At 61.5% G+C, this 23,297-nt stretch overlaps 4 protein-coding genes across 4 annotated transcripts; all 4 read left to right on the top strand.

The window, feature by feature from the left end:
- Positions 1-2,784: 2,784 nt before the first annotated feature.
- LOC134043829 (acrosin-like) lies at positions 2,785-5,200 on the top strand. The gene is made up of 5 exons (XM_062492562.1): positions 2,785-2,855; positions 2,983-3,243; positions 3,665-3,930; positions 4,142-4,287; positions 4,820-5,200. The coding sequence occupies exons 1-5, from the start codon at positions 2,785-2,787 to the stop codon at positions 5,198-5,200; spliced, it is 1,125 nt and encodes a 374-aa protein (XP_062348546.1).
- Positions 5,201-6,600: 1,400 nt separating this feature from the next.
- On the top strand, positions 6,601-11,202 carry LOC134043315 (arylsulfatase A-like). Its single transcript, XM_062491479.1, has 8 exons — positions 6,601-6,903; positions 7,454-7,712; positions 7,891-8,109; positions 8,636-8,805; positions 9,202-9,326; positions 9,428-9,555; positions 9,731-9,833; positions 9,932-11,202. Exons 1-8 carry the CDS (start codon positions 6,665-6,667, stop codon positions 10,237-10,239), a joined length of 1,551 nt encoding a protein of 516 aa, XP_062347463.1. The 5' UTR covers positions 6,601-6,664; the 3' UTR covers positions 10,240-11,202.
- Positions 11,203-14,998: 3,796 nt separating this feature from the next.
- Positions 14,999-17,357, top strand: LOC134043314 (acrosin-like; the record flags this gene model as incomplete). The annotated part of the gene is made up of 5 exons (XM_062491478.1): positions 14,999-15,069; positions 15,197-15,457; positions 15,879-16,144; positions 16,356-16,501; positions 16,989-17,357. Coding segments are annotated over exons 1-5 (1,113 nt in total), but the record flags the coding sequence as incomplete, so codon positions are not given.
- Positions 17,358-18,163: 806 nt separating this feature from the next.
- On the top strand, positions 18,164-22,609 carry LOC134043828 (acrosin-like). The gene is given in 6 exon segments (XM_062492561.1): positions 18,164-18,234; positions 18,362-18,611; positions 19,146-19,398; positions 19,610-19,755; positions 20,243-20,611; positions 22,400-22,609. Coding segments are annotated over 6 exon segments (1,299 nt in total).
- The last annotated feature ends 688 nt before the right edge of the window (positions 22,610-23,297 follow it).

Below are 23,297 nucleotides of genomic sequence, written 5' to 3'. Positions count from 1 at the left end.
CTGGGTGTGAGGGATTCCATGGTGCTGTGTTTGGGGTCCCTGTGCTGGGTGTGAGGGATTCCATGGTGCCCTGTTTGGGGTCCCTGTGCTGGGTGTGAGGGGTTCCATGGGGCCGTGTTTGGGGTCCCTGTGCTGGGTGTGAGGGATTCCATGGGGCCGTGTTTGGGGTCCCTGTGCCCCAGACCCTGTGCCCACGCCCACACCTGGCAGGTGTCGATGCCGCCCCACGGGTACCCCGCGCACAGGTCCTGGGGGTGCACGGCCCCCCCGTACCAGCGGCTGCTGTTGCAAAGCTGGACGTCCATGAGCTGCACCTTGGCCTCCTGCAGCACCAGGCGTGGGCTCCGGGCTGCGGGCACAGAGGGCACTGAGCACCCGGCACCGGCCTGGGCACAGCCCCTTGCCCAGGGCCGGGCTGTGCCCCTGTCCCTCTCTGGCCCTGCCCAAGGCTCCGGGGCACGGCCCAGATGTGGCTCGGGCCTGCTTTGGCCTCTGCCCCGGGCCGGCCCGGCCGTGTCCCTGTGGTTGCCAACCCCTCCTCAGCCCCGTGGGGCACTGACCGCTGCCCGGGGTGGCTCTCCAGCCCGCAATGTAGCAGGTTTTCAGCCCGGGCACTGCCAGGGAGCTGTCGGGCACACAGCCCAGCTGGATGTAGTCGCTGCACTCCACGGGCTGGTCCATCCTCAGGAGGGCAATGTTGCTCCTGGCCGTGGCGGCCACGTAGCCATTGTGCACCAGGATCTGCTTGATCTGGAACACCTCGGCCTTGGGGCCCGGCTTAGCCAGATCCGTGGCCCCGATCAGCACCTTCCACTGGAAGACAGCAGTGGGAGGGCCATGGAGAGTGACAGGGAGCAGAGGCAGGACCTGGGAATGCCTGGGCTGTCCCAGCCCAGCCATTCGCAGCCTTTTTTGTCCCGCAGCAGGGAGGGGAGGCAGCCGTGGAACAGCACAGGGTGCTGCAAGCTGGGCACCTGTCCCTGCCATGGGGACATCCCTGACCCTGCCTTACGGACATTGCTGTCCCTGCCACAGGGACATCCAGGATCCTGCTGCGGGGTCATCCCTGTCTCTGCTGTTATAAGTATTTGTTATAAGTGTTTGTCACACACACTGACTCAGAGCCAATTGTACATCAACAAGTGGAATTTATTAAGCAAGCGGTAACAAGCAAAAGCAGCGCTGGGTGGCCGGGAGTTAGCGCTCCACCAGCGGCGCGCACTTTCCTCTCTCAGTCCTTTGGGTTTTATACCCCTTGTTTCTGGTGTACCTGTCCCTTTTGCAATCGAGTCTACGCTGGCACTGCCTGTTGATAGGGGTCGTACTTTGCCCTCCGGTGGTCGTTGGAATGAAGAAGACTCCTCTTCCCGGCAGAACCTCTGCCTTATCAGTAGATCCTTTTTACACGTTGAACAATGGATACTTAAGTATGGTTAATTAACTCAGCTCAAACAAACCGAGACATTCTTGTGGACTGCGGGTGCATGACTTGTGCCCTCTCAGATCCGGTTCTATTTTCTGTTATTTTATTGAACTCCTGGTAGTCCTTTCATTTTAATGAACAATTCTTATGTTGTTTTTATTACAGGGACGGCTGAAGAGGCAAAAATTCTCCTCAGCGCTACCCGGCGACAGCTGAAATTAAATAAAAATTAAATAAAATTAAATAAAATAATTTAGAAAAAAACCAACCTAAGAATTAAAAAAAATTCTAAAAATTAAATTTAAAAAGTAGAAATTAAATAAAAACCACTAAACACCACCAGGAGCACGAGAAATCAGCGCAGGCGTACAGAAATGCGGGATATTCCAAATCCCCGGGAATATCCAAAACTCCGCTCGTGCTCCAGGCCACTCTGCCGCTGGGATTGACCCGGCAGAGCTCCAGCCTCAACCTTTGGTGATCCCGGGACAATTCCTGCCGCTCCCGGGGAAATTCCTGCCGCTCCTGGTGTGTCCCCGGCATCCTCCCCCTCCTCCTGCACCCCCACCCGTGCCAGCCCGAGCCGCAGATGGAGCGGAGCAGACGCGCTCTGTGGGAAGCGCTGTCGGGAATGCGCTCGGGATGGCTCCAGCTGGAGCCTGCGGGGTGGCAGCGACAGCGCGGGGACATCCCGGTGCCATCTGTCACCTCTTGCCTGCCCAGAACCGCCCCCGGGCCGAGAGGCTTCCGTGGGGAGCGATCCCGGCTGTGCCCGGTTCCCGGAGGGGGGTGGGGATGGATTTGGGATCGGAGACGGGGTCGGGGAGAGGCGGGGACAATGGATCTGCCCCAAAGGGATACAGATCTTTGGGACCAGGGACAGGCAGTGACAATGGAGCTACTCCTGAGGGGATACAAATCTCTGGGATAAGGGAGAGGCGGTGACAATGGAGCTGCCTCTGAGGGGACACAAATCTTTGGGATCAGAGCTGGGATCGGGGAGCAGTGGTGACAATGGAACTGCCCCAAGGGGACACAAATCCCCCGTGCCCGAGCTCCTCCATGGCTGCCTTTCCCTCATCCAATCCCTCCCTGCTGCTCGAAACGCCACAATTCCAGGGAAGCAGCGCCAGCGCCATCCCTGGAAGTGCCCGGGAGCCAGCGGGAGGTGGCCGTGCCCATGGCTCGGGTGGCACCACGCCGTCGTTAAGGTCTCTCCCACCCAAACCATTCCAAAGTTCCACGGCTCCGTTCCACCCCTCTGTGACATCAGCCCCGCCTGGTGGCTCCATGGGCACCACCAGGGCTGTGGGCATCAGAGGTGACACTTCGGTTTTGCCTCTGCTACTGCTCTGGCACCGATGGCTTTGCTGTGGCTGCTTGTGCTGCTGGCCCTGGCCCGGCCCGTGGGGGCCGCCTGGGACACGTGCAGGTCAGTGTCCCCGGGGGGCTCAGGGACATTCGGGGGGTCCCTGGCACAGCCTGGGCACAGAGGAGCCCCTTGGGGGTCCCTGTCCCTGCTGTCCCCGAGCAGGGCATTGATGGCTTTGTGCTTCCAGAGGCACCTGCGGGCTCCGGCCCATGGCCTTCGACCACAGATCGCTGGTTCCCGAAAATTCCCAGGACTCTGACTATGGATCCTGGGATTCTTTCGAAGACACCTCGCAGGACATGGGTGGCACTGGGGTCCACCCAGGGGCCTGGCCTGGTGTCATCAGCATCCAGGCCACCTTGGACAATGGCACGTGGCACATGTGCTCGGGGGCACTCATCCACCCCCAGTGGGTGCTGACAGTGGCCAGCTGCTTTGTTAGGGCAGGGTAAGGAGGAGCAGGGACAGGGATGGGATCCCAACAGGGAAAGGGATGGCATCCCAACAGGGACAGAGATGGGATCCCAGCAGGAACAGTGTTGGGATCCCAACAGGGAAAGGGATGGGATCCCAGCAGGAACAGTGTTGGGACCCAGCAGGGACAGGGATGGGACCTGACAGGGACAGGGATGGGATCCCAACTGGGAGAGGAATGGGATCCCAGCAAAAACAGGGATGGGATCCGAAAAGGAACAGGGTTGGGATCCCAGCAGGAACAGGGTTGGGACCCAGCAGGGACAGGGATGGGACCCCAACAGGGGCAGCGATGTCCCCACAGCACAGGGATGTCCCCAGCACAGGAAGCGAATGGCGCTACTGCAGTCCCTCACTCTGCTATGACACCCCTTTCTCCATCTCCTTCTCCTCAGGGACATATCCAGATGGGAAGTGGTGATCGGGGCCACAGATCTGAGCCAGCCAGGCCCCGAGGCTGAGCTGCGCCACATCCGGACCCTCCTGTTGCACCAAAATTACAACTCTGCCAAGGCCAGGAACAACATTGCCCTGCTGGAGCTGGACAAGCCCGTGGAGTGCAGCGACTACATCCAGCTGGGCTGTGTGCCCGACAGCTCCCTGGCAGTGCCCGAGCTGAAAACCTGCTACATTGCGGGCTGGAGAGCCACCCCGGGCAGCGGTCAGTGCCCCACGGGGCTGAGGAGGGGTTGGCAACCACAGGGACACGGCCGGGCCGGCCCGGGGCAGAGGCCAAAGCAGGCCCGAGCCACATCTGGGCCGTGCCCCGGAGCCTTGGGCAGGGCCAGAGCGGGACAGGGGCACGGCCCGGCCCTGGGCAAGGGGCTGTGCCCAGGCCGGTGCCGGGTGCTCAGTGCCCTCTGTGCCCGCAGCCCGGAGCCCACGCCTGGTGCTGCAGGAGGCCAAGGTGCGGCTCATGGACGTCCAGCTTTGCAACAGCAGCCGCTGGTACGGGGGGGCCGTGCACCCCCAGGACCTGTGCGCGGGGTACCCGCGGGGCGGCATCGACACCTGCCAGGTGTGGGCGTGGGCACAGGGTCTGGGGCACAGGGACCCCAAACACGGCCCCATGGAATCCCTCACACCCAGCACAGGGACCCCAAACACGGCCCCATGGAATCCCTCACACCCAGCACAGGGGTCCCAAACACGGCCGGGCACTGGCTGGGCGTTGCCCGGTGTCCTCCCATCCCAAGGGCCCTTCCACTGATGGGTTTCCCTTCCCCATCCATGTGTCCCTTGCCCATCCGTGTGTCCCTGCCCAGTGTCCCCTTGTCCCCAAGGCCTGCCACTGCCCACAGAGCCCACCTGGTGCTTCCAGCACCCCCCCGGTGTGGATATCCTGGAATATCCATTCCCTGCCCAACCCTGCTGACTGTGCAGAGATGAGAGAGAGCCCACCCTGAACCAGCCCCATCCTGCTGCCAGCCTGGAGCCCCCAGCCCCAGAGCAGAGCCTTCCCATGGGAATCCAGCCAGGAACGCGGCTCTGGCGGGGTTGGGATGGGAAGAGCAATGGCAGCAGCCCCTGACCCCTCTCTCTGGGTGCAGGGGGACATCGGGGGACCTCTGGTCTGCAAGGACAACGTTGGTGACTACTTCTGGCTGGTGGGACTGGCCAGCTGGGGCCGAGGCTGTGCCGGGGCCAAGCGACCCGGGGTGTTCACCTCCACCCAGCACTTCCACACCTGGATCCAGGTGCAGATGGGATTGCTCCCACCTGGAGCTGATGTTCCTCCTGCAGAGCCCTTCCCACTGCCACCCCCAGAACCAGAGGAAGAGCCTGAGCCGGACTCAGATTTGAGCGATCTGGAGAATCCCAACCCAGAACCAGAGGATTCTACGGTGATTTCATTCCAACAACAAATCCTGGGGAAATTCCTGAATCTGGTGCTGGAGCTCCTGCAGTTCCTGAAGGGAAAGAAAACCTGAGCAGCGGGATCCAGTTCTGGCAACCATTCCCAGCTGGGGCCATGACTGTGGTGCCCAAGGCAGCCCCCGTGCCCAGGGCTGCTGTGCCCTGTCCGTGCTGAGCCCTGGGCCCACCCCAACGGTGAACTCAGTTTGTCTTTGAATTAGAGTTGTTCCTGTTTCCAGCTGTCCACGTTGTCCAGTTCAGTCTCCTGGGAAAAACAAAGATGGGGCAATTTGGGAAATATGAGTGAGGTTAGGGGGAGATGGGGGGTAGCCACGGAGGGGAGGGGAGGATGGGACTACCAGATGGAGAGAGGGAGAAACTTCTCCAGCCCAGGACTCCTCCAGCAGAGCCTCAGGTGTCCCAATCCCAGGAAAAGTCTCTGAGAGGGACAGGAATGGGGGCAGCTGGAGCTGCGAGTCCTGGAGTCTTGTGGAGCTGCTGCAGGTGCCACCCTAATCTGCTGTCCCCTATGTCACCAGCTTCTGCCTCTGAGCTGCCAGGGCTCCCCATCCCACTCCTGCTGTAGGAGTAGGGCCCAGGCTCTGTTTTGGAGGTCCAGGGGTAGCAGCAGAGGAATGGGCAGGGGCTGGTCCCAGGAATCGGGAGATCCCAGAAATCTCAGAAGACACAAGCTCTGCACTGGGGCAGTGCTCAGCCCAGAGTGGTGTCTCCTCCCTGGGGATATTCCTGAGCTGCCCAGAGGCAATCCTGTACTCTGGGATGCTCTTATAAATGCATATTCTGGTATCGGGTTTTTGCAAATATTAGGTTGGATATGTGGTGTTGAAATGGTTGTTAAGATGTAGTTTTCTTTAGGAATAACATAGGCTGATAAAGTGTTTTTGTAGTGCTTGGTTGGATAAGACCCAGTGAAGACACCTGCTACTGATACACCAGCTACCAGCTCTGACTGTCTGTAGAAATTGAAGACCACAACCTAAAATAAAATTAAGATAAGAAAAGTAAATTAAGACCACGGCCAAGAAACACACATGTTCTAAAAAGGTGGACCCAAGGAGTGGCCATGTAAAACAGTTCCTGGAGTATGGAAAACAGTTTGTAGGAAAGTTTGAAAACGTATGATAGGTCTATGAATATTAAACTGTCTGATGAATTTAAGGGGCATCTCCAAAGCAGCAGGCGTGCTCTTGGCTGAATGCTGAGCACCCGGCCTTTATAACCTTTTGCTTTATTGCCTCTTATTGCCTTCTATTAAATCTTTTAAAAAATTTCCCAGGAAAGCGGACCTCGTTTTCTACAGATGCCATTCCCTGGGACGCCTATTCCTAGATGCCCCATCCTGGCACCCCGCGCTTGACAGGGCCACTCGGGACTACAACTCCCAGCCTGCATCGCGGGCCACGTGACCGTCGCTTGCATCACGCGATCGTCTCGGCTCCTGCCGGCACCGCCCCGGGACAGCACCGGGGACACCGGGGACAGCACCGGGACACCCGGGGCACCCCGAGGCCATCGCCATGGGGCCGCAGGGCCGGTACCACCCTTGGCTGCTGCTGCTGTTGCTGCCGCCGCCCGTGCGAGCCGCGGCCACCGCCCGCCCCAGCTTCGTGCTGGTGCTGGCGGACGATTTGGGCTACGGTGACCTGGGCAGCTACGGGCACCCTTCGTCCGCCACGCCACAGCTGGACCGGCTGGCGGCCCGCGGGCTGCGCTTCACTGACTTCTACAGCAGCGCCGCCGTCTGCAGCCCCTCCCGGTACGGCGCCCGCGGCTGCAGCCGGGATAAACGGGCTGGCATGGAGCTGGGGTGTCCCGGGATAAAGGGGCTGGCATGGAGCTGGGGTGTCCCGGGATAAACGCGTGGCCATGGAGCTGGGGTGTCCTGGGATAAACGGGTGGGCATGGAGCTGGGGTGTCCCGGGATAAACGCGTGGCCATGGAGCTGGGTTGTCCCGGGATAAGAGGGCTGGCATGGAGCTGGGGTGTCCCGGGATAAACGGGTGGGCATGGAGCTGGGGTGTCCTGGGATAAACGGGTGGGCATGGAGCTGGGGTGTCCCGGGATAAACGCGTGGCCATGGATCTGGGGTGTCCCGGGATAAACGCGTGGCCATGGATCTGGGGTGTCCCGGGATAAACGCGTGGCCATGGAGCTGGGGTGTCCCGGGATAAACGGGCTGGCATGGAGTGGGTTGTCCCGGGATAAACGGGTGGGGATGAAGCCGCGGTGTCCCGGGATAAACGGGCGGCGATGGAGCTGAGGTGTCCCGGGATGTCCCGCTGACGCCGTGTCCGCCCACTGCCCAGGGCCGCTCTCCTGACCGGCCGGCTCCAGGTGCGCTCCGGGATCTATCCCGGTGTGTTCGACCCGGGCTCGCGGGGAGGGCTCCCGCTCGCTGAGGTCACCGTGGCCGAGGTGCTGAAGGCTCAGGGCTACGCCACGGCCATGGTTGGCAAGTGGCACCTGGGCTTTGGCGTGAACGGCTCCTTCCTGCCCGTGCACCAGGGCTTCGATCACTTCCTGGGCGTGCCCTATTCCCATGACCAGCTGAGAGCATCCAGGTGTGTGGGAATCTTCAGGGATGTTGGGTGGGAGCCGCACAGCCTTGCTGCACTTTTTAGGGTCCTGGTTTTCTGGGAGCGGCTTCTGTTTGGGAGAGAGGCCACTGGGACACTTCACCCCCTGTTCTTTTCTTTCTCTGCCCTGCGCTAGAGCTGGAATCAAAAAAATCCTGTTTTCCCAGGGCCCCTGCCAGAACCTGACCTGTTTCCCACCAGACACCAAGTGTTTTGGGACGTGCGACCAGGGCGTGGTGCCGCTGCCGCTGCTCTGGAACCAGAGCATCATTCAGCAGCCCGTCTCCTTCCCCGACCTCGTGCCCCTCTACAACAAATTCTCCCGGGATTTCATCGCTGACTGTGCCCGCCGAGGCCTCCCCTTCCTTCTCTACTACGCTTCCCATGTGGGAATGGGTGGATTTTCCGGGCCCTTGGGTGGGAGAGGAGAGGAGAGGAGAGGAGAGGAGAGGAGAGGAGAGGAGAGGAGAGGAGAGGAGAGGAGAGGAGAGGAGAGGAGAGGAGAGGAGAGGAGAGGAGAGGAGAGGAGAGGAGAGGAGAGGAGAGGAGAGGCTGAGTCCCATGGGAAGAACTGGGAAGCCTCTCCCCTCCTGCCACCCCAAAATCTGCTGCTGGATAACCTGGGGTTGCCATTCCCACACCAAAGCAGATCTCATTGGGATGGTGCTTTTAGGCCACTGTTTTCTGCAGCCTTCCCCTCTTCCCTGTGCCATCCTCAGGGGAAACTTCCCACTCTGGAGCTCCCCACCCTCTCCTGAGTGCTCAGCTCTGTTGTGCCACTGCTGAGATTTGGGGACAAGTGTTGTCTCAGCTGATGTCACCTCTCCATGTCCTGGCTGGGGTGCTACCTATCCCTGACAGAGCTGGGCAGCTCCAGGGGGGCTGATGCCAGCGCTCTGTGTCCTTTCCCAGCATACCCACTACCCCCAGTTTGCCAGCCAGGAGTTTTCAGGACGGATGCAGAGGGGACCCTTCGGGGATGCACTGGCTGAGTTCGATGGCTCTGTGGGACAGCTCCTGCAGGCCCTGCAGGACAACGGCCTGGAGAACTCCACCCTGGTGTTCTTCACCTCTGACAATGGGTGAGGGGGCTGGGGGTGGCAGAGCTGTCATGGTGCAGTGACAAGTGTCACCTCGGGTTCCTGCTCTGCATGGGACACAGGGCGTGATTTCCATGTTCCCGGGACTCAGCTGAGTCCTGCACAAACCTCCCAGGCCTTGGGCAGGAGTGTGACACCCCCAAATGTCCCCCAGGGTTTGGGCAGGAATGTGACCCCCCTAAATGTCCCCCAGTTCCCTCTGCATGAGTGACACCAGTGTCACCCTGCCCTGTTTGTACGTGTCACAGCCCTTGACTTCTGCCCTGCCCCTAAGGGTGGCAGAGTCAGGCTGGCACCAGGCCACCCTTGTCACTGCCCCCTTGGCCAGTATGGCCCTGGCACCGGGTGGCAGTTGCTCCTTGTCCCCATTGTCCCCAGCCCCTCCACTCTGCGCATGGCACGTGGTGGCAGCGCCGGCCACCTCAAATGTGGCAAGGGCACGACCTACGAGGGTGGCATGAGGGAGCCAGCCGTGGCTTATTGGCCAGGCAGGATCACGCCAGGTGAGCCAGGCTGGGCCGTGCCACCCCCTGGGTGACAAGCTGGGACAAACCCGGGCCAGGGACGGCAGCGGGATCAGCCCCTTGGGTGTTCCCCGTGCCAGGAGTGACCCATGAGCTGGCCAGTACCCTGGACATCCTGCCCACCCTGAGTGCCCTGGCTGGAGCAGCCCTTCCCAAGGTGGCCCTGGATGGCTTCGACCTGAGCCCGCTGCTCTTTGGCTCGGGGAAGGTGAGTCCTGCTGGCCACGGAGCAGCCGGGATTTGGGCACATCCAGGGTTCGGGAGTTGTGTCCAGGCTGCCCCATGGGCTCTGTGCCCAAATTCCAGCTGCAGGATTGGGGCTCCTGGCCTGCTGCTGCCATCGGGGGCTTGCCCAGGTGGGCTGAGCCATGCTGTCCCCCCAGAGCCCTCGCCAGGCCGTGTTCTTCTACCCTCCATCCCCCGACCCCCTGCACGGCCCCTTCGCCGTCCGCCTGGGCAAGTACAAGGCTCATTTCTTCACCCAAGGTCAGTGCTGCCTCCTGTTTTGGGGGGTTCTGAGGTGAGCTGTTGCTGCCCAGAGCCCCAGGAGAAGGCTCAGTGCCCAGCTAGGTTTTGTTTCTCAGGTTCCTTCCATAGCAGCAGCACCCCGGACCAGGCGCGCCAGGGGCTAACGCCGCTGACCCCGCACTTGCCCCCACTGCTCTTCGACCTGGAGTCGGACCCTGCGGAGAACTACGACCTGCTCCAGGGCCAGGCGAGCCCCGAGGTGCTGCAGGTGCTCAGGGACATCACCCTGCAGAAAGTGCTGCTGGAGCAGTGCCTGGAATTCGGGGAGAGCCAGATCAGGAAGGGCCGGGACCCCTCGCTGCAGCCCTGCTGTGCCCCCAACTGCAGCCCCAAACCTTCCTGCTGCCGCTGCTCCCCGCATTGACACCCCCAAACCTTCCTGCCCCCATCCCAAATCACCTCGCTCAGCCTCGGAGCTGCCCCACAGCTCGGGGGGACCCCTTGGAGTGACGGAGAGCTGGGGTGAAACGGTGTCAGGGGACCCCAAATGCACTGGGAAGTGAGAGCAGGGCCCTGTGCTCCGTGTGGGACATTCCTGGTGAGGCCTTGGGCAGGATCCTGGCTTGTTCCAGGAGGAGAGATCATGCTCCAGCTCCTTCTCCAGAACCAGGACAGCTCCTGGGAGCCACAATCCCACTGGACCAGAGGGCATGTCCCAGATCCAGGGGTCCCCATCCTGAGGGCATACTGGGGGCAGTGGGATGGGGCAGCTCAGAGCCAGGAGCTGGTGACACAGGGGACAGCCCTGGGTGACAGCATCAACTCAGGGTGGCACTTCCACCAGTTCCACAGGACTCCAGGACTCGCAGCTCCAGCTGCCCCCATTCCTGTCCCTCTCAATGACTTTTCCTGGGATTGGGACGCTTGAAGCTCTGCTGGAGGAGTCCTGGGCTGGAGAAGTTTCTTCCTCTCCATCTGCCAGTCCCATCCTCCCCTCCCCGGCTCCCCCTCATCTCCCCCCAAACCAGGCCCAACCCCACTCATTTTCCAAAATCCTTGTTTTTCCCAGGAGACTGAACTGGACTGAAAATGTGGAGAATGGGTGTCCTGATTTTGGCCACAGGAATCATTTTTACCCAGTACCTGGGAGTGGGTCATGTCCAGGACCCCAATGTCATTGCCAGGGACAAGGGACTCTCACTTCCACAGACAAGGGCATTATTTCCAGTGGGAATAAAAGTGGGTGTTGTCACAGGTTTTCCATGTAAATCACTGCTTTGTCTTACTAATAATGTGTAATTAATTTCTTATTAGTACTTCTGTGAATAATGGTTGGATTCCTTATCTCATTGCTGTTTCCAGTAAATTGTTTTCTAACTGCAGTAAATCGTTTTTAACCGCTGATCTTTACCTTTTGTGCTTTCAAAGTGGAAACGAGCAGATGCATGGTTTTGCTTTTAGGATCACAGAACCAGAGAATTCCACCCCTAAACCCCCAGAACAGGGAGGAACACATTTACTCCAAGGATTAAATCAATCAACCTGAGCAGCTCAGAGGCAGGAGTGTGGGCAGGGCACAGCAGCCCTGGGCACCGGGGCTGGCTTTGGCACCACAGCCACGGCCCCAGCTGGGGGATCCTCTGTAGCCACAGCAGGATCTGCTCTCTCTCCTGCTCCCCGTATCCTCTTCTTGAGCTCCTCCACCAGCTCCTGCAGCTTCATGAGGACATGCTTCAGGGTGATTTCTGGGAGGGAAATGGTGCCTGGCTCCTGTCCTGGTGTGTTCAGGGTGGGCTCAGGAGCCGCTGATGGTGCTGCTGGGCTCGTGTCGGTGTGGACACGAATCCAGGTGTGGAAGTGCTGGTTGGAGGTGAACACCCCGGGCCTCCTGGCTCTGGCAGAACCTCGGCCCCAGCTGGCCGGTCCCACCAGCCAGAAGTAGTCACCAACGTTGTCCTTGCAGACCAGAGGTCCCCCGATGTCCCCCTGCGCCCAGAGAGAGGGGTCAGGGGCTGCTGCCATTGCTCTTCCCATCCCAACCCCGCCAGAGCCGCGTTCCTGGCTGGATTCCCATGGGAAGGCTCTGCTGTGGGGCTGGGGGCTCCAGGCTGGCAGCAGGATGGGGCTGGTTCAGGGTGGGCTCTCTCATCTCTGCACAGTCAGCAGGGCTGGGCAGGGAATGGATATTCCAGGATATCCACACCTGGGGGTGCTGGGAGCACCAGGTGGGCTCTGTGGGCAGTGGCAGGCCTTGGGGACAAGGGGACACTGGGCAGGGACACACGGATGGGCAAGGGACACATGGATGGGGAAGGGAAACTCATCAGTGGAAGGGCCCTTGGGATGGGAGGACACCGGGCAACGCCCAGCCAGTGCCAGGCCGTGTTTGGGACCCCTGTGCTGGGTGTCAGGGATTCCATGGGGCCGTGTTTGGGGTCCCTGTGCTGGGTGTGAGGGATTCCATGGTGCTGTGTTTGGGGTCCCTGTGCTGGGTGTGAGGGATTCCATGGTGCCCTGTTTGGGGTCCCTGTGCTGGGTGTGAGGGATTCCATGGGGCCGTGTTTGGGGTCCCTGTGCCCCAGACCCTGTGCCCACGCCCACACCTGGCAGGTGTCGATGCCGCCCCGCGGGTACCCCGCGCACAGGTCCTGGGGGTGCACGGCCCCCCCGTACCAGCGGCTGCTGTTGCACAGCTGGACGTCCATGAGCTGCACCTTGGCCTCCTGCAGCACCAGGCGTGGGCTCCGGGCTGCGGGCACAGAGGGCACTGAGCACCCGGCACCGGCCTGGGCACAGCCCCTTGCCCAGGGCCGGGCTGTGCCCCTGTCCCGCTCTGGCCCTGCCCAAGGCTCCGGGGCACGGCCCAGATGTGGCTCGGGCCTGCTTTGGCCTCTGCCCCGGGCCGGCCCGGCCGTGTCCCTGTGGTTGCCAACCCCTCCTCAGCCCCGTGGGGCACTGACCGCTGCCCGGGGTGGCTCTCCAGCCCGCAATGTAGCAGGTTTTCAGCTCGGGCACTGCCAGGGAGCTGTCGGGCACACAGCCCAGCTGGATGTAGTCGCTGCACTCCACGGGCTGGTCCATCCTCAGGAGGTCAATGTTGCTCCTGGCCGTGGCGGCCACGTAGCCATTGTGCACCAGGATCTGCTTGATCTGGAACACCTCGGCCTTGTGGCCCGGCTTAGCCAGATCCGTGGCCCCGATCAGCACCTTCCACTGGAAGACAGCAGTGGGAGGGCCATGGAGAGTGACAGGGAGCAGAGGCAGGACCAGGGAATGCCTGGGCTGTCCCAGCCCAGCCATTCCCAGCCTTCTTTGTCCCGTCGCAGGAAGGGGAGGCAGCCGTGGAACAGCACAGGGTGCTGCAAGCTGGGCACCTGTCCCTGCCATGGGGACATCCCTGACCCTGCCTTAAGGACATTGCTGTCCCTGCCACAGGGACATCCAGGATCCTGCTGCGGGGTCATCCCTGTCTCTGCTGTTATAAGTATTTGTTATAAGCGTTTGTCACACACACTGACTCAGAGCCAATTGTACATCAACAAGTGGAATTTATTAAGCAAGCGGTAACAAGCAAAAGCAGCGCTGGGTGGCCGGGAGTTAGCGCTCCACCAGCGGCGCGCACTTTCCTCTCTCAGTCCTTTGGGTTTTATACCCCTTGTTTCTGGTGTACCTGTCCCTTTTGCAATCGTGTCTGCGCTGGCACTGCCTGTTGATAGGGGTCGTACTTTGCCCTCCGGTGGTCGTTGGAATGAAGAAGACTCCTCTTCCCGGCAGAACCTCTGCCTTATCAGTAGATCCTTTTTACACGTTGAACAATGGATACTTAAGTATGGTTAATTAACTCAGCTCAAACAAACCGAGACATTCTTGTGGACTACGGGTGCATGACTTGTGCCCTCTCAGATCCGGTTCTATTTTCTGTTATTTTATTGAACTCCTGGTAGTCCTTTTATTTTAATGAACAATTCTTATGTTGTTTTTATTACAGGGACGGCTGAAGAGGCAAAAATTCTCCTCAGCGCTACCCGGCGACAGCTGAAATTAAATAAAAATTAAATAAAATTAAATAAAATAATTTAGAAAAAAAACAACCTAAGAATTAAAAAAAATCTAAAAATTAAATTTAAAAAATAGAAATTAAATAAAAACCACTAAACACCACCAGGAGCACGAGAAATCAGCGCAGGCGTACAGAAATGCGGGATATTCCAAATCCCCGGGAATATCCAAAACTCCGCTCGTGCTCCAGGCCACTCTGCCGCTGGGATTGACCCGGCAGAGCTCCAGCCTCAACCTTTGGTGATCCCGGGACAATTCCTGCCGCTCCCGGGGAAATTCCTGCCGCTCCTGGTGTGTCCCCGGCATCCTCCCCCTCCTCCTGCACCCCCACCCGTGCCAGCCCGAGCCGCAGATGGAGCGGAGCAGACGCGCTCTGTGGGAAGCGCTGTCGGGAATGCGCTCGGGATGGCTCCAGCTGGAGCCTGCGGAGTGGCAGCGACAGCGCGGGGACATCCCGGTGCCATCTGTCACCTCTTGCCTGCCCAGAACCGCCCCCGGGCCGAGAGGCTTCCGTGGGGAGCGATCCCGGCTGTGCCCGGTTCCCGGAGGGGGGAGGGGATGGATTTGGGATCGGAGATGGGGTCGGGGAGAGGCGGGGACAATGGATCTGCCCCAAAGGGATACAGATCTTTGGGACCAGGGACAGGCAGTGACAATGGAGCTACTCCTGAGGGGATACAAATCTCTGGGATAAGGGAGAGGCGGTGACAATGGAGCTGCCTCTGAGGGGACACAAATCTTTGGGATCAAAGCTGGGATCGGGGAGCAGTGGTGACAATGGAACTGCCCCAAGGGGACACAAATCCCCCGTGCCCGAGCTCCTCCATGGCTGCCTTTCCCTCATCCAATCCCTCCCTGCTGCTCGAAACGCCACAATTCCAGGGAAGCAGCGCCAGCGCCATCCCTGGAAGTGCCCGGGAGCCAGCGGGAGGTGGCCGTGCCCATGGCTCGGGTGGCACCACGCCGTCGTTAAGGTCTCTCCCACCCAAACCATTCCAAAGTTCCACGGCTCCGTTCCACCCCTCTGTGACATCAGCCCCGCCTGGTGGCTCCATGGGCACCACCAGGGCTGTGGGCACCAGAGGTGACACTTCGGTTTTGCCTCTGCTACTGCTCTGGCACCGATGGCTTTGCTGTGGCTGCTTGTGCTGCTGGCCCTGGCCCGGCCCGTGGGGGCCACCTGGGACACGTGCAGGTCAGTGTCCCCGGGGGGCTCAGGGACATTCGGGGGGTCCCTGGCACAGCCTGGGCACAGAGGAGCCCCTTGGGGGTCCCTGTCCCTGCTGTCCCCGAGCAGGGCATTGATGGCTTTGTGCTTCCAGAGGCACCTGCGGGCTCCGGCCCATGGCGTTTGACCACAGATCGCTGGTTCCCGAAAATTCCCAGGACTCTGACTATGGATCCTGGGATTCCTTCGAAGACACCTCGCAGGACATGGGTGGCACTGGGGTCCACCCAGGGGCCTGGCCTGGTGTCATCAGCATCCAGGCCACCTTGGACAATGGCACGTGGCACATGTGCTCGGGGGCACTCATCCACCCCCAGTGGGTGCTGACAGTGGCCAGCTGCTTTGTTAGGGCAGGGTAAGGAGGAGCAGGGACAGGGATGGGATCCCAACAGGGAAAGGGATGGCATCCCAACAGGGACAGAGATGGGATCCCAGCAGGAACAGTGTTGGGATCCCAACAGGGAAAGGGATGGGATCCCAGCAGGAACAGTGTTGGGACCCAGCAGGGACAGGGATGGGACCCGACAGGGACAGGGATGGGATTCCAACTGGGACAGGAATGGGATCCCAGCAAAAACAGGGATGGGATCCGAAAATGAACAGGGTTGGGATCCCAGCAGGAACAGGGTTGGGACCCAGCAGGGACAGGGATGAGACCCCAACAGGGGCAGCGATGTCCCCACAGCACAGGGATGTCCCCAGCACAGGAAGCGAATGGCGCTACTGCAGTCCCTCACTCTGCTATGACATCCCTTTCTCCATCTCCTGCTCCTCAGGGACATATCCAGATGGGAAGTGGTGATCGGGGCCACAGATCTGAGCCAGCCAGGCCCCGAGGCTGAGCTGCGCCACATCCGGACCCTCCTGTTGCACAAAAATTACAACTCTGCCACGGCCAGGAGAAACATTGCCCTGCTGGAGCTGGACCAGCCCGTGGAGTGCAGCGACTACATCCAGCTGGGCTGTGTGCCCGACAGCTCCCTGGCAGTGCCGGAGCTGAAAACCTGCTACATTGCGGGCTGGAGAGCCACCCCGGGCAGCGGTCAGTGCCCCACGGGGCTGAGGAGGGGTTGGCAACCACAGGGACACGGCCGGGCCGGCCCGGGGCAGAGGCCAAAGCAGGCCCGAGCCACATCTGGGCCGTGCCCCGGAGCCTTGGGCAGGGCCAGAGCGGGACAGGGGCACGGCCCGGCCCTGGGCAAGGGGCTGTGCCCAGGCCGGTGCCGGGTGCTCAGTGCCCTCTGTGCCCGCAGCCCGGAGCCCACGCCTGGTGCTGCAGGAGGCCAAGGTGCGGCTCATGGACGTCCAGCTTTGCAACAGCAGCCGCTGGTACGGGGGGGCCGTGCACCCCCAGGACCTGTGCGCGGGGTACCCGCGGGGCGGCATCGACACCTGCCAGGTGTGGGCGTGGGCACAGGGTCTGGGGCACAGGGACCCCAAACACAGCCCCATGGAATCCCTGACACCCAGCACAGGGGTCCCAAACACGGCCTGGCACTGGCTGGGCGTTGCCCGGTGTCCTCCCATCCCAAGGGCCCTTCCACTGATGAGTTTCCCTTCCCCATCCATGTGTCCCTTGCCCATCCGTGTGTCCCTGCCCAGTGTCCCCTTGTCCCCAAGGCCTGCCACTGCCCACAGAGCCCACCTGGTGCTCCCAGCACGCCCAGGTGTGGATATCCTGGAATATCCATTCCCTGCCCAACCCTGCTGACTGTGCAGAGATGAGAGAGAGCCCACCCTGAACCAGCCCCATCCTGCTGCCAGCCTGGAGCCCCCAGCCCCAGAGCAGAGCCTTCCCATGGGAATCCAGCCAGGAACGCGGCTCTGGCGGGGTTGGGATGGGAAGAGCAATGGCAGCAGCCCCTGACCCCTCTCTCTGGGTGCAGGGGGACATCGGGGGACCTCTGGTCTGCAAGGACAACGTTGGTGACTACTTCTGGCTGGTGGGACTGGCCAGCTGGGGCCGAGGCTGTGCCGGGGCCAAGCGACCCGGGGTGTTCACCTCCACCCAGCACTTCCACACCTGGATCCAGGTGCAGATGGGATTGCTCCCACCAGGAACTGATGTTCCTCCTGCAGAGCCCTTCCCACTGCCACCCCCGGAACCAGAGGAAGAGCCTGAGCCGGACTCAGATTTGAGCGATCTGGAGAATCCCAACCCAGAACCAGAGGATTCTACGGTGATTTCATTCCAACAACAAATCCTGGGGAAATTCCTGAATCTGGTGCTGGAGCTCCTGCAGTTCCTGAAGGGAAAGAAAACCTGAGCAGCAGGATGAGCTGATCCAGTTCTGGCAACCATTCCCAGCTGGGGCCATGACTGTGGTGCCCAAGGCAGCCCCCGTGCCCAGGGCTGCTGTGCCCTGTCCGTGCTGAGCCCTGGGCCCACCCCAACGGTGAACTCAGTTTGTCTTTGAATTAGAGTTGTTCCTGTTTCCAGCTGTCCACGTTGTCCAGTTCAGTCTCCTGGGAAAAACAAAGATGGGGCAATTTGGGAAAAATGAGTGAGGTTGGGGGCAGATGGGAGGCAGCCAGGGAGGGGAGGGGAGGATGGGACTGCCAGATGGAGAGAGGGAGAAACTTCTCCAGCCCAGGACTCCTCCAGCAGAGCCTCAGGTGTCCCAATCCCAGGAAAAGTCTCTGAGAGGGACAGGAATGGGGGCAGCTGGAGCTGCGAGTCCTGGAGTCTTGTGGAGCTGCTGCAGGTGCCACCCTGAGCTGCAGCTTCCACACAGAGCTGTCCCCTGTGTTACCAGCTCCTGGCTCTGAGCTGCCCCATCCCACTGCCCCCACTGTGCCCTCGGTGCCAGGAGATTGGGATCCCTGGATCCAGGACATGCCCTCTGATCCAGTGGGATCCTTCAGGTCCCTCCCACCCAAACCATTCCAGGGTTCCACAGCTCTGAGCCCCCCTGTGCCCTACCTGAGGCCACCATGCCCTACACATGGAACAGGCCCCTGTGTAACATCAGCCTGGCCTGGTGGCACCATGGGCACTGCCAGGGCGGTGGGCACCAGAGGTGACACCTCGGTCCTGCCTCTGCCACCTGCGCTGGCACCGATGGCTTTGCTGGGACTGCTCGTCCTGCTGGCCCTGACCTGGCCCGTGGGGGCCGCCTGGGACACGTGCAGGTCAGTGTCCCCGGGGGGCTCAGGGACATTCGGGGGGTCCCTGGCACAGCCTGGGCACAGAGGAGCCCCTTGGGGGTCCCTGTCCCTGCTGTCCCCGAGCAGGGCATTGATGGCTTTGTGCTTCCAGAGGCACCTGCGGGCTCCGGCCCATGGCCTTCGACCACAGATCGCTGGTTCCCGAAAATTCCCAGGACTCTGACTATGGATCCTGGGATTCTTTCGAAGACACCTCGCAGGAAATGGGTGGCACTGGGGTCCACCCAGGGGCCTGGCCTGGTGTCATCAGCATCCAGGCCACCTTGGACAATGGCACGTGGCACATGTGCTCGGGGGCACTCATCCACCCCCAGTGAGTGCTGACAGTGGCCAGCTGCTTGGTTAGGGCAGGGTAAGGAGGAGCAGGGACAGGGATGGGATCCCAACAGGGAAAGGGATGGCATCCCAACAGGGACAGAGATGGGATCCCAGCAGGAACAGTGTTGGGATCCCAACAGGGAAAGGGATGGGACCCCAGCAGGAACAGTGTTGGGACCCAGCAGGGACAGGGATGGGACCCTACAGGGACAGGGATGAGAGCCCAACAATATCAGGAATGTCCCTACAAGACGATCAGGGATGTGCCCATGAAAGGTCACAGATGTCCCCACAGCAGGGACAGGGATGACCCCGCAGCAGGATCCTGGATGTCCCTGTGGCAGGGACAGCAATGTCCGTAAGGCAGGGTCAGGGATGTCCCCATGGCAGGGACAGGTGCCCAGCTTGCAGCACCCTGTGCTGTTCCGCGGCTGCCTCCCCTCCCTGCTGCGGGACAAAGAAGGCTGCGAATGGCTGGGCTGGGACAGCCCAGGCATTCCCAGGTCCTGCCTCTGCTCCCTGTCACTCTCCATGGCCCTCCCACTGCTGTCTTCCAGTGGAAGGTGCTGATCGGGGCCACGGATCTGGCTAAGCCGGGCCACAAGGCCGAGGTGTTCCAGATCAAGCAGATCCTGGTGCACAATGGCTACGTGGCCGCCACGGCCAGGAGCAACATTGACCTCCTGAGGATGGACCAGCCCGTGGAGTGCAGCGACTACATCCAGCTGGGCTGTGTGCCCGACAGCTCCCTGGCAGTGCCCGAGCTGAAAACCTGCTACATTGCGGGCTGGAGAGCCACCCCGGGCAGCGGTCAGTGCCCCACGGGGCTGAGGAGGGGTTGGCAACCACAGGGACACGGCCGGGCCGGCCCGGGGCAGAGGCCAAAGCAGGCCCGAGCCACATCTGGGCCGTGCCCCGGAGCCTTGGGCAGGGCCAGAGAGGGACAGGGGCACAGCCCGGCCCTGGGCAAGGGGCTTTGCCCAGGCCGGTGCCGGGTGCTCAGTGCCCTCTGTGCCCGCAGCCCGGAGCCCACGCCTGGTGCTGCAGGAGGCCAAGGTGCGGCTCATGGACGTCCAGCTTTGCAACAGCAGCCGCTGGTACGGGGGGGCCGTGCACCCCCAGGACCTGTGCGCGGGGTACCCGCGGGGCGGCATCGACACCTGCCAGGTGTGGGCGTGGGCACAGGGTCTGGGGCACAGGGACCCCAAACACGGCCCCATGGAATCCCTGACACCCAGCACAGGGGTCCCAAACACGGCCTGGCACTGGCTGGGCGTTGCCCGGTGTCCTCCCATCCCAAGGGCCCTTCCACTGATGAGTTTCCCTTCCCCATCCATGTGTCCCTTGCCCATCCGTGTGTCCCTGCCCAGTGTCCCCTTGTCCCCAAGGCCTGCCACTGCCCACAGAGCCCACCTGGTGCTCCCAGCACGCCCAGGTGTGGATATCCTGTAATATCCATTCCCTGCCCAACCCTGCTGACTGTGCAGAGATGAGAGAGAGCCCACCCTGAACCAGCCCCATCCTGCTGCCAGCCAGGAGCCCCCAGCCCCAGAGCAGAGCCTTCCCATGGGAATCCAGCCAGGAACGCGGCTCTGGCGGGGTCGGGATGGGAAGAGCAATGGCAGCAGCCCCTGACCCCTCTCTCTGGGTGCAGGGGGACATCGGGGGACCTCTGGTCTGCAAGGACAACGTTGGTGACTACTTCTGGCTGGTGGGACTGGCCAGCTGGGGCCGAGGCTGTGCCGGGGCCAAGCGACCCGGGGTGTTCACCTCCACCCAGCACTTCCACACCTGGATCCAGGTGCAGATGGGATTGCTCCCACCAGGAACTGATGTTCCTCCTGCAGAGCCCTTCCCACTGCCACCCCCGGAACCAGAGGAAGAGCCTGAGCCGGACTCAGATTTGAGCGATCTGGAGAATCCCAACCCAGAACCAGAGGATTCTACGGTGATTTCATTCCAACAACAAATCCTGGGGAAATTCCTGAATCTGGTGCTGGAGCTCCTGCAGTTCCTGAAGGGAAAGAAAACCTGAGCAGCAGGATGAGCTGATCCAGTTCTGGCAACCATTCCCAGCTGGGGCCATGACTGTGGTGCCCAAGGCAGCCCCCGTGCCCAGGGCTGCTGTGCCCTGTCCGTGCTGAGCCCTGGGCCCACCCCAACGGTGAACTCAGTTTGTCTTTGAATTAGAGTTGTTCCTGTTTCCAGCTGTCCACGTTGTCCAGTTCAGTCTCCTGGGAAAAACAAAGATGGGGCAATTTGGGAAAAATGAGTGAGGTTGGGGGCAGATGGGAGGCAGCCAGGGAGGGGAGGGGAGGATGGGACTGCCAGATGGAGAGAGGGAGAAACTTCTCCAGCCCAGGACTCCTCCAGCAGAGCCTCAGGTGTCCCAATCCCAGGAAAAGTCTCTGAGAGGGACAGGAATGGGGGCAGCTGGAGCTGCGAGTCCTGGAGTCTTGTGGAGCTGCTGCAGGTGCCACCCTGAGCTGCAGCTTGCACACAGAGCTGTCCCCTGTGTTACCAGCTCCTGGCTCTGAGCTGCCCCATCCCACTGCCCCCACTGTGCCCTGGGTGCCAGGAGACTGGGATCCCTGGATCCAGGACATGCCCTCTGATCCAGTGGGATCCTTCAGGTCCCTCCCACCCAAACCATTCCAGGGTTCCACAGCTCTGAGCCCCCCTGTGCCCTACCTGAGGCCACCATGCCCTACACATGGAACCGGCCCCTGTGTAACATCAGCCTGGCCTGGTGGCACCATGGGCACTGCCAGGGCGGTGGGCACCAGAGGTGACACCTCGGTCCTGCCTCTGCCACCTGCGCTGGCACCGATGGCTTTGCTGGGACTGCTCGTCCTGCTGGCCCTGACCTGGCCCGTGGGGGCCACCTGGGACACGTGCAGGTCAGTGTCCCCGGGGGGCTCAGGGACATTCGGGGGGTCCCTGGCACAGCCTGGGCACAGAGGAGCCCCTTGGGGGTCCCTGTCCCTGCTGTCCCCGAGCAGGGCATTGATGGCTTTGTGCTTCCAGAGGCACCTGCGGGCTCCGGCCCATGGCCTTCGACCACAGATCGCTGGTTCCCGAAAATTCCCAGGACTCTGACTATGGATCATGGGATTCTTTCGAAGACACCTCGCAGGACATGGGTGGCACTGGGGTCCACCCAGGGGCCTAGCCTGGTGTCATCAGCATCCAGGCCACCTTGGACAATGGCACGTGGCACATGTGCTCGGGGGCACTCATCTACCCCCAGTGAGTGCTGACAGTGGCCAGCTGCTTGGTTAGGGCAGGGTAAGGAGGAGCAGGGACAGGGATGGGATCCCAACAGGGAAAGGGATGGCATCCCAACAGGGACAGAGATGGGATCCCAGCAGGAACAGTGTTGGGATCCCAACAGGGACAGGGATGGGATCCCAGCAGGAACAGGGTTGGGACCCAGCAGGGACAGGGATGGGACCCTACAGGGACAGGGATGAGAGCCCAACAATATCAGGAATGTCCCTACAAGACGATCAGGGATGTGCCCATGAAAGGTCACAGATGTCCCCACAGCAGGGACAGGGATGACCCCGCAGCAGGATCCTGGATGTCCCTGTGGCAGGGACAGCAATGTCCGTAAGGCAGGGTCAGGGATGTCCCCATGGCAGGGACAGGTGCCCAGCTTGCAGCACCCTGTGCTGTTCCGCGGCTGCCTCCCCTCCCTGCTGCGGGACAAAGAAGGCTGCGAATGGCTGGGCTGGGACAGCCCAGGCATTCCCAGGTCCTGCCTCTGCTCCCTGTCACTCTCCATGGCCCTCCCACTGCTGTCTTCCAGTGGAAGGTGCTGATCGGGGCCACGGATCTGGCTAAGCCGGGCCCCAAGGCCGAGGTGTTCCAGATCAAGCAGATCCTGGTGCACAATGGCTACGTGGCCGCCACGGCCAGGAGCAACATTGACCTCCTGAGGATGGACCAGCCCGTGGAGTGCAGCGACTACATCCAGCTGGGCTGTGTCCCGACAGCTCCCTGGCAGTGCCCGAGCTGAAAACCTGCTACATTGCGGGCTGGAGAGCCACCCCGGGCAGCGGTCAGTGCCCCAGGGGCTGAGGAGGGGTTGGCAACCACAGGGACACGGCCGGGCCGGCCCGGGGCAGAGGCCAAAGCAGGCCCGAGCCACATCTGGGCCGTGCCCCGGAGCCTTGGGCAGGGCCAGAGCGGGACAGGGGCACGGCCCGGCCCTGGGCAAGGGGCTGTGCCCAGGCCGGTGCCGGGTGCTCAGTGCCCTCTGTGCCCGCAGCCCGGAGCCCACGCCTGGTGCTGCAGGAGGCCAAGGTGCGGCTCATGGACTTCTCCAGCCCAGGACTCCTCCAGCAGAGCCTCAGGTGTCCCAATCCCAGGAAAAGTCTCTGAGAGGGACAGGAATGGGGGCAGCTGGGGCTGCGAGTCCTGGAGTCTTGTGGAGCTGCTGCAGGTGCCACCCTGAGCTGCAGCTTGCACACAGAGCTGTCCCCTGTGTTACCAGCTCCTGGCTCTGAGTTGCCCCATCCCACTGCCCCCACTGTGCCCTCGGTGCCAGGACACTGGGATCCCTGGATCCAGGACATGCCCTCTGATCCAGTGGGATCCTTCAGGTCCCTCCCACCCAAACCATTCCAGGGTTCCACAGCTCTGAGCCCCCCTGTGCCCTACCTGAGGCCACCATGCCCTACACATGGAACCGGCCCCTGTGTAAC

The sequence above is a fragment of the Cinclus cinclus genome, chromosome 4 (assembly GCF_963662255.1).
Source record: "Cinclus cinclus chromosome 4, bCinCin1.1, whole genome shotgun sequence".
In the NCBI taxonomy this organism is placed as follows: domain Eukaryota; kingdom Metazoa; phylum Chordata; class Aves; order Passeriformes; family Cinclidae; genus Cinclus; species Cinclus cinclus.
This window is presented reverse-complemented; position numbering and strand designations above follow the sequence as displayed.